Source organism: Amblyomma maculatum, chromosome 6, assembly GCF_055883805.1.
Source record: "Amblyomma maculatum isolate TAMU_Amacu chromosome 6, ASM5588380v1, whole genome shotgun sequence".
Lineage (NCBI taxonomy): Eukaryota > Metazoa > Arthropoda > Arachnida > Ixodida > Ixodidae > Amblyomma > Amblyomma maculatum.
Window position 1 is genome coordinate 101,018,407 of NC_139349.1, and position 12,797 is coordinate 101,031,203.

The 12,797-nt window shown below is 42.1% G+C and overlaps 1 protein-coding gene and 1 long non-coding RNA gene across 2 annotated transcripts in view; one reads left to right on the forward strand and one right to left on the reverse strand.

Moving 5' to 3' along the window:
* LOC146186444 (uncharacterized) overlaps nucleotides 1-5,523 on the forward strand; it is a 61,639-nt gene extending 56,116 nt beyond the window's left edge. The window contains exon 3 of the long non-coding RNA XR_014708108.1: nucleotides 5,396-5,523. This is a non-coding gene — a long non-coding RNA (uncharacterized LOC146186444). The remainder of the gene's footprint in view (nucleotides 1-5,395) is intronic.
* TfIIEbeta (transcription factor IIEbeta) lies at nucleotides 40-10,105 on the reverse strand. Its single transcript, XM_084607196.1, has 7 exons — nucleotides 9,916-10,105; nucleotides 9,642-9,800; nucleotides 9,503-9,582; nucleotides 7,859-7,966; nucleotides 5,333-5,615; nucleotides 1,950-2,065; nucleotides 40-386 (listed from the first exon to the last, which is right to left on the reverse strand). Exons 2-7 carry the CDS (start codon nucleotides 9,790-9,792, stop codon nucleotides 282-284), a joined length of 843 nt encoding a protein of 280 aa, XP_084463322.1. The 5' UTR covers nucleotides 9,793-9,800; nucleotides 9,916-10,105; the 3' UTR covers nucleotides 40-281.
* Between the last annotated feature and the right edge of the window lie 2,692 nt (nucleotides 10,106-12,797).

Sequence of the window (12,797 nt, forward strand, 5' to 3'; positions counted from 1 at the left end):
TGAAGGATCAGACAAGTAATGCAGAAGCCCCGAACATAATTTGGCTGGGCAGTAGTTTCAGGTTTATAGCCAAACACACCTGCGCCACAGTATCAACAAGGTGCTGTAAAACTCACTTGATAAAGCTTCTCATGCTGCACTGCAGCAACAGTAATGTTCTTTCACTGGCTGGTCTGGCAACACTTTGCGACAGTTTTGTGATAAAACAATTGTTGTGTTTACCTTGCACAAGTTTCACATGGAAATTTACAATGATATGTACACTCCTAAACCTGTGATGTCTACTTGTCAGTGTAATCTTCTAGAATGTCTCCCATGTGGTCGTTGTGTTTCTTGAACGTCTTTGCCCTCTTTGATGATGGCTTCTTCCGCTTTTGAGCAACATTCTGCAAGAAGAAAAACAGAAGAAAGCTCAGGAAGTTGTATACACATTCATGACTAGGTCCTGTGCTATTGTGAAAAGAACTGAAGAAGTGAAATTTCGTACTAGACGACGTAGTCATTCTGTGCAACTCCGACACGCCACTTTCTACTTGGTTTCTTTAAACAAGAAATAGCCATCGATGGAAGCAATGAAGATCCTGCAGCCCATTTTGAAAGACCATTAGTAGTTGCTGTTACGAATAAGCACTTTAGCATTAAGCAAAAGGTATTCTTTGAACATACTGTGCTCCCCTGGTAGACGTATTGTTATTCTGTCTCTTTGCCAGCGGCCAGTTAGAAAAAGTGAGATGAGCTTGGAGGTTCACGCAAGTGCATGTAATTAGTTCGCTCATCAGCAGCATCGCTCGAACACAGGCAGAGGGAAATGCAGCTTTGCTGCTCTGAGTACGAACACATGCATGACAATGGGCAGTAACTAACAGCATAGCCTCTCCGGACAGCTTTGTGCAGGCATCTCACTCACTAATGCAATATAATTAAAAGCTCTTATCAGTCGCCAGGTGCACTGTAACTGCAGAGAGTTTGCCACTACTTTAGTACTTGGTTGGTTGTTACGTTTGAAATATGCTGCAGCTTTTCGCCAACCACTTCTCACAGTGCCTAAGGATGTTTTCTTGCAACAGGCATTTTTGTTACCAACTTTCCTGTCCTGGCTGCCTGCCCTGAAAGCGCAATGCCAACTGGCTACATGCAACGAACACACTCCACAGCTTCTGCGTTGGAGTGAAAAATCTGTCAAAGCTCATAAATTAGCCTGTCATGCAGATACCAAATAAACTGATTTAACAAGACAGCCTCCCAAAAATAAAGCTTTGATTCCATCCTGAAAGTGCGCACCACCTTTCTTTTGCCGAAACTTCAGTTATTTGAAAAAGAATTAAAATATCCTTTCTTATAAAATGTTTATTTGCCTTCAGAATCAGAATCATTTATGTATTGGTAAAAATATTTTTCTCAACACTGATTTCTGAGTCATTCTAAAATGTCGGATGTTGGGCAAATGTACCACCTATTACGTGTGGCGATGCTCCAAGTATTTCATATCCACTTTAAAATTGCACTTCTATCACGCAAGCTGGTCTCATTGCAATGCGCAAAAATCAATTTTTTTTTTTGAAGAATCGCAACACAGTTGATGACGCCAAATCTGAAAACGGGATCTTTCAAAAAGCGATGGACCTTTCTGAACGCGCACAATGTAACCCTTTCACAGTAAACCTAGGCTAATGGGTGCACATTTTTACGCCGTAATGCTTTGGAGCTACTGCGGAAGAAAGGTGGTGTCTTAGACGTAGGACGATAGGCAGCCTATGAGGGCATACATGCACAAAATTCATGAAACAGGACAGGGCAGTCAGAACATGGTGCATAGTATGAACTTTATGCAGAAAGGACAATTTTGACTTCACGCTGACACGCAGGCATAGTGCAAGGCTGAGGCAGGTGTTAGTGGGAGAACACTTTTATGCCTATTGTAGTTAATGCAAACAATGGATGGTACTTACAACTTTCTTGACTCCCATGTCTTGCATTGATGTTATCCCCTGTTTCTGTAAGTACTCTTCAATTTTCTGGTCATCTATACCTTCAACAGCAACACTCCTCCAAAGCTTCTGGAATTCTGTCAAACCAAAGCAGGATAAAAAAAAAAAAATATGTCAGTACTACTGGCAATGCCAGCACGTTAAATGTTCAGAAATGCACCTTTCCTTGTTTAGAGGACTGATGAATGAGTGACTGTACTTCAGAAGTCAGGAATTTGCTGCAGGAATGTAAACAAAAGGAATGTTAAATTTTATGCTACTCATTATGTTTCTCATGATTACTAAATTGAACAGAAGGCTTAGCCTTGCTCTGCACAAAGCCACCAAATGGCATCAATCTGTGCAGTAGGAGAGATGGAGGTAGTATGTAAAACATGCAGCAGCAGCTATTCATGGGCCTCTCGCTGCATAGTTGGGCACCCAGAACACAGTATTATGAGCAAGCAACGTTTTTCAGCCATCTGCACATCTTAATTTTTCACGGTCCACTGAGTGAAAAATGAACACAAGCCATAAATGTTCGACAAACATGCTCGCTGGCCTAGAATGTTGCACACAGTATGAAAATGGAAATAGTATACTCGAACGCTTTGAAGTTCTCATCTAAATAAAGCCCATCTGTTTCTTGTAAAACAGCACTGCCAGAAAAGTAAGAGAACAAACAAGGTATGCTTAAAAAATGAAGGCACCATTAAAATATCAGAGCACAAAAGTATGTTCCACCTTTCATCATGACGAGCATGCAATCGAAATGGCCCACTGACTTTTACTGATCCAATTTTCTTTTTGTGCCAACTGAAAGTTCCTAGTGCTAATAAACATGCACCCAGTTGTGGGACTTAAAAACGCACCTGAACAATATAAAACGTTTTTATGCAGGAGTGTCCCCTTCTGGTAGAAGTTGGAATCTGAAAACTCTGGCAATACAAACACTATGACTATCCACTGCATGAGCTGCGAGCAGTGGCAGCAGTAAGCATGACATTAACTGAGCTGCACAGGTTTTATTGGAACTAGTTTAAAGCACTGAAGTGGTTTCAAAAATTATAAATATAGTAAGACCGGCCATATCTATCACGGGTAACAGTAGATGTCTTTCCCTCGCAGCTTAGCGGCAGTGTTGAATCGCGCAAGAAATGGTCGCCAGTTGCAAGTGAAAAAAAAAAATTGCTTCAAGTTTTTTTCAGCAGTGACCTCTTGATCTTCTGTACTGAACCTAGGTCAGTTCATAGTCCTTTAAAACATACAATATGATCTACTATCAATAAATAGTTGAAAATTTGTATTTGGAACACCTATTTCATAAATATAACATGAATGGCTCAAAAACTTAACCCCCCCCCCCCGCCGTCACTTTTCATCTCCCAGTCTATATGGCCGCTCTCCGACGGAAAACTAGACGCTGCAGCGTCTAGAGGTGATGCTGCAGTAGGGACCATGATCTAAAGTCCTCGTCTAGCTTTTTTCGAGCGCGCCACAATTTGCTCACCATGCTCGTGGATAGCACAGCCGTTCAAGCCCTCATTGATACCGGTGCGCAAGTTTCTGTCATGAGCACAGAAATCCATTTTCGCTTGCGAAAAGTGCTGACCCCTGCCCCTATATAGGTTGTGCGTGTTGCAGATGGAGCAATGTCGAAGGTCATTGGCTTGTGCTCTGCCCACATAACGATTTCTGGCCGCCATACTACCGTCCTCTTCACAGTTCTGCAGCATTGTCCTCATGACATCATTCTTGGCCTCGACTTTCTTTCTGACCATGCAGCCATCATAGACTGTGCTACCAGCATTGTTGAACTTGACCTGCCCTCTCCTTTCGACCCACCCTCTCCTGTTCTGCACCGCCTTTGTAGTGTCGACTTTGATAATTGATACCTATTCTACTTCATTTCTAATTACGATCCAACAGTATAGTGATCTGGTCAGCACAATTACCAATTAGAATCAGCGAAACCTCTTTCAGGTTAGTGAACTCATGCTTTGTAACAAGACAAGCTAACATAGGAAGCTGAAATGACATGCTTAGCATGTTTGTTGTAGCAGACTAACAATTTCCACCCCAACCACTAGAACAGGCACTCTAAAGCACGTTACACCTACCTTTCTCTGTGACGGTGGGGATGATCAATTACAACTGATCCAAATGAATACCACACATCTATAGTCAGGCACAACTCAGATAAGCCTTCCTGCAGTCAATGGCATCGACTGATTCTGATGATATCATGGGTAATCCCTTTGGGTGATAATCCTCATTTCTTTGGGCCTGATAGTGAGAAAATGCAGGGTGTCTGTCTGGCTGATGAAAGGGGATTCACTAAGGCTCAACCAGATTAACCATGGAATGATGAAAATCAGTATGGAAGCAGTTAGGGATAAGGGTTGATAAAGAATACCTTAGTAATCTAAGATGATTCGCTGATGACACTGCCTCAGGGGATGAATTGCAAACAGTGATTGGTAACCTAGACAGGAAAAGCAGAAAGGTAGGCCTAAAATTTAATATTCAGAAGACTAAGGTACTGTTCAACAGCCTCGGGATGGAACAGCAGTTTACAATAGGTAGCGAAGTACTGGAAGTGGTAGGCGAATATGTCTATTTAAGATGGGTAGTAACAGCAGATCCAGACCATGAAAGGAAAATAACTAGGAGAATCAGATTGGGATGGAGCACATTTGGCAAGTACTTGCTGATTATGACTAGTAGCTAACCAGTATCGCTCAAGAGGAAAGTATATAACAGTTACATCTTATCTGTACTCACCTATGGGGCTGAAACACGGAGGCTAACGAAAAGGGTTCTACTTAAGTTGAGGACAACGCAGGGGGCTTTGGAGTGAAAAATGGTAGGGGTAACGCTAAGAGATAGGAAACATGCAGAGTGGGTCAGAGAAATAACTTGAGTTACAGAAATTCTAATGGAAATAAAGAAGAAATGGGCATGGGCAGGACATGCAGTGCGAAGAGAGGACAACCGATGGTCGCTTAAGGTAACAAATTGGATTCCAAGGGAAAGGAAGCGTAGCAGGGGGTGACAGATAGTTAGGCGGGAAGATGAGGTCAAGACGTTTGCAGGGGTCAAGTGGATGCAGCTAGCACAGGACCAGGTTAATTGGAGGAATACGGGAGAGGCCTTCGCCCTGCAGTGGTATAGTCCGGCTGATGAGGATGATGAAAATCGGTCGCCGAATATGGCAATGCCACTGTAATGACATTGCTATCTATGTCTCTTGGGAAAGGGCTAGATGGCGCTATGGTTTTGCAGTAAGCATCCTATAACACTTACAGCTGCATTTGTAATGATTAGGCCAGTGCCTGCAATGCGTGTAGTATAACAATGCCTACCTTCATCAACACTGAACTGCAATGACTTGTCATTGTAGAAGAGCACCTTCTTCTTGTCCACAGGTCGCACCACATAGATGATGCTGTCCCCCAGTGCCTTGAGGTGGCGCTCCACATTGGGTAGCGACTCCTGGACATCCTCCAGCAGCACACCACCGAGACCACGCTGGTCATGCTTGTCGAGTAGACGCAACAGGCTTTTGCGGTCCTTCAGGTTGTATGCTGGCCGGAAGCAGTACTTGCCATCGAGGGTCACCTGAAGCTTGGGGTTGTTTTGGAGGGCCTGCGTCCACATTGCTCATTAGTCGCAAAGATGCATTCTCTTTACAGCTAGTAAAAGAAAAAGAGTGTGACTAAACATGTGGATGCAAAAGAGATGAATTGGACAATCATTCACTGAATAAACAGGCTGAGCAAAAAGCAGAAATGCAAATAAAGTAAGGAATAAAAAAAAAAATACAACAGTATGAAAACAACATCCGTTGCTAACGTGGCTTTATAAAAAATTCTTCATCTTCAAACTATTTACTGCCCAACAATAAAGATCCAGAGCCCAGACCCTTACATAAAACCATTAGTGACGCAACCAACGAGACATTGTCACGCCCAGTCCTTAACACCTTATCTTGCAGAACCAACTTGTTTAAATATTCTTATTTTCCACGTACAATACCGGAGTGGAACCAGCTTCCTGTAAGTGCACTGTTGACCACTGAAAGCATTGCCAGTTATTTATAAATACTTTTCAATTTTGTATGTTCAGTTCTGGTGATAGACTGTGTTCAATTTGCTTTTGTGTGTGTGCGTGTGTGAGTTCGAATCATGCCCGCGTTGTCTTTGGTTTGCTATCTTTTAAGTTGTGTGCTGAATGTTACCTTGTTTTGTATTGCATCATATTGCCCCTCCTGCCTGGGCCTACTAAGGCTGGCAGTATCGAATGAATGAATGAATGAATGAATAAATAAATAAATAAATAGTTACCCTTTGTTTTATTACCATACGTTTTTAAAACCTCAAACGCTTTTACAACAATGTAGTGGCGTCTGCTAAAATCCTTACGTCCTCAAATATTGCTTTTAAAATCATGGTCACAATTCTCAACGTGAAAATGCAGGCGCGCACAGGCCTTTTTTCTCAGTGACTGGTCACCCTCGCATGTGCCAATATTAGTTCTAATTTTCCCTTTTAGCAACTATAAGGGACCAAAATATGTTATGCTCTGGTGAAAACCGTAAGAAGCCGAACTCATAAAAATAAAAGAAAATAAAAATCTCACTCAGACTGCTGAAAGCAGATGTGAACACGAAATTGTTTGCGCAGGCCAACCTTCACAATGTGATGTTCACCCAGAGCACTGCATAAACGAATGCTGTGTTGTAACTGACATCGCTTCTATGTCCCAACTAATACACTCATAGTTGGAACCATATGTACTTCAAATGTCTTCCGTGTTTTTTCGATTCTGCGGGGTTTTTGTTCTACTCTATCCCAAACAACCCACAGCCCTGAAGTGAGCTGCCAAGCATTACCTACGCTACCAAAAAATGAAATACTTCCCTTGAATCTAGAGCAGCTGTCTAAACACCACGCATTCTTGGAAAAATTTGTAGAAACGCATGAATGTAAATGAAGGTAATATAGTATGCTAAAGTAGTAGTACACCTGTGAATAACAGCAATCTGCAATGTACAATCCATCTCGTTTCAATGCTGCCCTACTGCGGTGGCGCATAGGTTCGGGCGCTCGCCCTAACTTACGCTCTACTGTGTCCAAGGATGCGGGATCGAATCCTGGCCACGGTGGCTGCTTTTTAATGGAGGTGAAAAGATAGGCGCCCGTGTGCTGTGCGAAGTCAGTGCACGTTAAAAGTGGGTTCAGACGGGAGGACCGGAGTGCGGACAGTCTGCGCGCGTCAGCGCTACTTACGCCCCACGTGACGCCAACGTCACTGCTCTGAGCATGGCGAGCGAGCGGCGTGGCCACCCGGGGCCCCAGATCGCGGAGTGGATTGAATATGCCAAGCGCCTTTTTCAGTCAGCGTGGACCGATTGTTCTTGCTCTTTTTGTTTTATCGTTGCTATTCAGTTCGAGCGGGGTATTGTTTTCTCCTGTTCTGCATGCGCTGCATCATTCGCTCTGTGTTCGCTGCAGTGCATCGTTTTTTTGTGTGCTTGTGCTTGTCATTTCAAAGCGATCAGACAGAATACTTCTTAATGCAGCCACATCTCATTCACATTAAAAATGCTGGGTGGAGCATTTAAGATTTTTATGTGTATTTCAGAAAAGCTTGATATGTGGCTTTAAGCAAGGGCTTTAGCACCTACAGACTTTATTGTTTCAAACAATGTCAAAGAAAAATAATTTATGTAAAAAGATAAAGCAATTTTGAGTTAACTTGCCCAATTCTTTTTTTTACGCAATTGGGATTTGGACTGGCTATAAATGGTTAAATTAAGGGTCCTTGAGTAAACTTAAAGGAAAAAACAAAAGCATGAAACCTCTAAAATGAATCAATTGAGGTATTACCTCAGTTGATAGCCAGTGTTTCTGGCGTGCTCCAAGGTCTAACTGGTTTGTCTCGTCCAAGATTTCCTCGAGTGTCAAGGGGTGTGTGTCACCTTCCAGGTGCCTTTGCTTGAATAGTAGGAGAGAATGAGAGAATTATCACATTCAAGGCTAGAGCTGACAGGGGATGAAAGAAAAAGAAGGATAACAAAACAAGCAACACACAATGCACGCAGAAAGCACCATTTTCATCACAGAAAATCACAAAGGTGTTTCCTGCATTTTGTCGTTGTACTTCAATGCATGCATCTTAAAGAGACCAAATGCAGATTTTAAGCACTACATTTTTTTAAGTGCAACAAATTTTGCGGTCTAATCTGGTCAATTCTATAGTGGCTTCGTAATAAATGCTGTAGGAAACATTTACCAAGGACGTTTTACCAGTGTATGCACCAATTTTTATGTATTTCGATATTGGAAACCACGATCGGTCAGCGCAATGTTGTGCAACTGCAGATTGGCAAATGTGATGCACCAAAAAGTAGTACAAATCTCATAATACTCAGACAAAATCAAGATAATATACACAGACATTTCTTGCATTAGTAGCATTCATTTCAATTTCCATACTCAAGGTTGTGATGGCACAGGGATGTGCATGTCATGGCAATATGACTTTTAAAGAACCGTTCTCACTTAAAGAAATTTATAAAATACTATGGAGCCATCTAATGACAAAAGCTAAAAGCAACATGAAGGAATCCTTGCTTTTTTACTGAATGGTGCACTGGAGGGTGGGCAAGGTATGACTAGTAATCATGGAAGAAAAAAGAACATTGTGCACTCAGGGAAATCTGTAATGTGGACACATGGTGGACCGTACCGATAATGACAGCAATTTGCCACAGGGTGGCAGTTTAGTCCGTTTTATTCAATTTCCAAAGTAAATTAAAATCATGAATTCTCATTTCTTGGATATTGATCGGTTGGCCCCAACAACGCAGAGGAGATGTCCCTGTGGCAAAGAGCTACCCATTCTTCACAATGAATGAAAATCGCATAGAAGAGCAGACTAGGGCATGTAGAACTAACGGCATTAAATACACAATAAGAACAACTGTTTCTTACTTTGCGACAAATAATCTGGACTTGTTTGCTGACAATGCCCTACGCTAGTTTTAAGTGTGAATGACGACACAATCATTACAAATACCTGCAATACATTTGGTGCATATCAATACCGTATTTTGAAACACTCGGGGCCCAGTAGTGTTTCTGCACTCCTGTGGTGATCGGTAAGCATACAGATGATTAATCTGTCAGAAATTTTTTTATGTGTCATGCTCTCTCTAGTTCGCCACATACTCTGAAAGATCGAATTGGACCATTTCAACATGCGCTTACCAAGTACATGTTTACGCCAGAAGGCTCATACGCATGTGAACAAGCAATCAGAAATTAAACAATCAACACAGTAATATTTTGCAATTAACGCTTACATTTTAGTGTTCGAAATCCATCGGTTTATAAACAAAAGTAAAAGTTCCCCTGCCGAAGAAGCAGCAAGCGCTCAAGGCAAATCATTCGCTATGCGGGAAAGGAGAACAGCATTTTCACAGGAACTTGGCACTTTGAGGAAGTTCACAAATCGTGCTGTTTACTCACTTTCATGTGCTTTACGATCTTTGCTAAGACGCTAAAGTTGTACTGTGAGCTTCCAGAGGTAGCCTTGTAGTTATAAGTATCTGCAAGTAAAACAAAGCTTGTTATACTCGCGGCAAAACACGATGAAGCTAAGGCTCACCTTTTGGCTTTGGAGGCTTGACTTTCTTCTTCGGTTGTGATGCTGCGCTTCCTGCCGATGAATCGCGGTCGCGTTTTCGGGCTTCGACCACGGGAGTGGCCATCGCCCTTTTCTTGAACGCATCTCTTTCTTTGAGTAACGCTGGATCCATGGCAGTATCTGCACATGATTAATATAAAATCTTATTTCCCGATCCACATATCTATCTGGTCAAATCCCTGGAAGTAATCTCCAAGCGCTGATGCTAAGTGTAAAAGCTTACGTGCATACTTACGTTACTTTCAAGAACCTTGAGAGCCCAAGATTTCCTCTATTCACGGAGCTGCCCCGGTAGCTCAAATCTGTGCAAGCAAGACAACTGGGATTGGGAATAAAACAGAACTGATAGAACGAACGTTTTCGTACAGTGAACTGAACTGTAGGTCTCACCGTCTTGTCTAGCCCCGTCTCCCCTTGGATACAAATGAAGTGCGAATGGCTATTACGAGTTCTAACTTGTGGCACTTGTGGTACCAGCTCGTATTTTTTTTTTTTTTCAGTTTTGGTATTCCTTTTGAAAATAAACAAATAAGTGGTTATATATTTCCATGCTTCCTCACTAGTCCCATTTCTCGATGGGCAATTTTCGCCAACATCTCTGTCTCTCCGTCCGCCACCTCGGGCTGCAGTTAAAGCGTTAAAGGGCAACTCCGGTGTTTTTTTTTTATTATTATTTTGTGTTTTTGATTAAATTAAATTCCTCGGCGTGTCCTAATTCCCACACAAATAACCGCTTTTTTTAAAATTCTAATTAAAAGTATTTTTAAAAAGAAAAAAACAGCAAATCGAAACCGAAACTGCTTTTACGGCTAGAAACTAAGTTCCAGTTGACGAAATGGTGACGTCACACTAAGTTGGTACTCATTCATATTAATATAAACAGCGCGAACCTTGGCGCGAACACGAAGACTCACACTCACTCAGTATTAGAAAAACACTGGTACATGCGTTGGATGGTGAAAATAATGTATGGAATCATGACGCGCTGCATAACATGTCTGAGGTAGTTCAATATAAGCCTCACAATTTCATAATCACGAAGGAAGTGGCCAGTAATATGGTGTTGCCCGCAGAAATAGCAAGGTCAATTCGAAATAGTCCCAACGTAAGCCATGAAAACGGCATATTTTAAAGTCTTGTTGCGCGCGAACGGATTATCGTACATCGTCCAAATTTTGTAGACTGTCAGGACGGAGAGGGGAGCATTCAGTAAAACTTTTACTAGAATATTCGAATGTCAAAAAACCTCCGGAGTTGCCCTTAACGTACTGACAACTTTATTGAAAACGCTGTACAACTGGTACAACTACATTCCTACAGTGAACTGCACAATGACTTTACAGTTGGCCCGTTGGGGGCTATTTGCTCGCGCATTAAAAATGGCAAGAAAATGAGACAAGCAGACCGAAAATTGCCGTGCACTGTCCACACTGTCTCGAACAAGACTCACGTTCCCATTCACGTAGCGCCAGTTCTAATTGCGCTGTCAGCATCTTAATTCTAGAATGCGCACAGTTAAATATGAAAGTCAGATATCTACCGGTTCAGTGTTTTCGCATCAATTGTATCGATTTGCAAACTCTACGTCATTCGTTTTCTGTTGAAATGGTGGCGGATTCGTAGAAGCCCATCTCACTATGTGAAAACAATGCGGAATTAACGCCATTTCTTTTGCGCAGAGGCTCCCATAAATTGCGCAAGTAAAATCATCCCCTTTCCAAGAGACTCCCTTAAACTCGCCCCTGCGGTGAACCTTATCGAAATGTGTTTGTGCGGAACCCTTGAGAAGGATGGCTCCGTCCTTCCCCTGTATTCCAATTAATCAGTCATGTATTGCACATACCACCCGCATTTTTTTTTGGCTCACTGATCATGGAGACATATCTCCATCCATTAGTCTGCTGTCCAAACAGCACACAAATCTGGAAGCATCAGTTTTCCAGATACCTACAGTTAGTCCCATGTGATATGCCGAGGAAAACACAATGGTTGATCACAATCTTTAAATAACGATGTTGTGGGTGCTAATTACAGTCAGCTAGGAAGGAACCTAGTTTATAGAATAGAAAACCCTCTTGAGACAAAGCTTTAGGCCAGATTACAAGTTGCACAGAAAACTAGCACATATGCAAAAGAAACTACCATGTTCAGGTCAGCTATTAAGAAAAAAAAAGAAAGGGAATGCACAAAAAAAAAGTCATATTTTTTTTCTATTTCGCCAATACAGCCAAGGGATGACAGAGAGGCCAGTTGTGAAGTGTTAGCTTTATTTCAAGAAACAATAAATAACTGTCTTGTGCTTACAGCATTAAGCTACAGTCACAATATAACCGTGCAAAATACACATCACTATCTCTGTAGCGTTTGTTACATTGTGACATTTGGAGATTTGAGATCTTCTGTGGGTCACGGGGAGAAGAAAACAGATAGCTTGTTAGTACTGCCCAACAACCTCAGAGGTAGAGAATGCGACCATAGTTGAGCGAGGAGGATTAAGAAAATTACACAAGGCAATGAAAACTGCAATACATGACAATGCTACAGCATACATCCACTTTCTTAAACAGGCAAGCCATTTGATACATGTTGTATGCTACAACTCTACAGAACAGCAAAAATAAACTGCACAAAGGCACACTCAATGTAACACATCAACGTGTCTTACTTAAAATGTGGCACGATTTCATGCGCATTTCTCCAAGACACAAAATTATGCACCTTATGAATCCAGAAGAATCCAATGTCTTTCCGGGTTCAAGTCGTACAGGAGCAAGGCATGATTGTTTCATTAACCAGGACGCCTTTTTGTTCCAGTACACAAACACGTTACACCATTATACCATCCAAGGGGTCACTACGGATACACATTGCACATAACCTCATCCTTTTCAGCTCAAGGTGCAAACATGAGAGCATTTTAGCACAGCATGCCTTCTCACCTGCAACCACAATTCACCCCAGCGCAGCACGAGGGTTTAATTGCGCCTCTAAGTGGTGGACGGTGGTAGTAAATTGAGGAACATGCTACGCTAAACCCCTCTATTATGAAGTGCCTTAGCTTACCATGCTCCGAACCTGCCATTGTAATTCGCCATGAGGCACCAACCGACCAAGCAT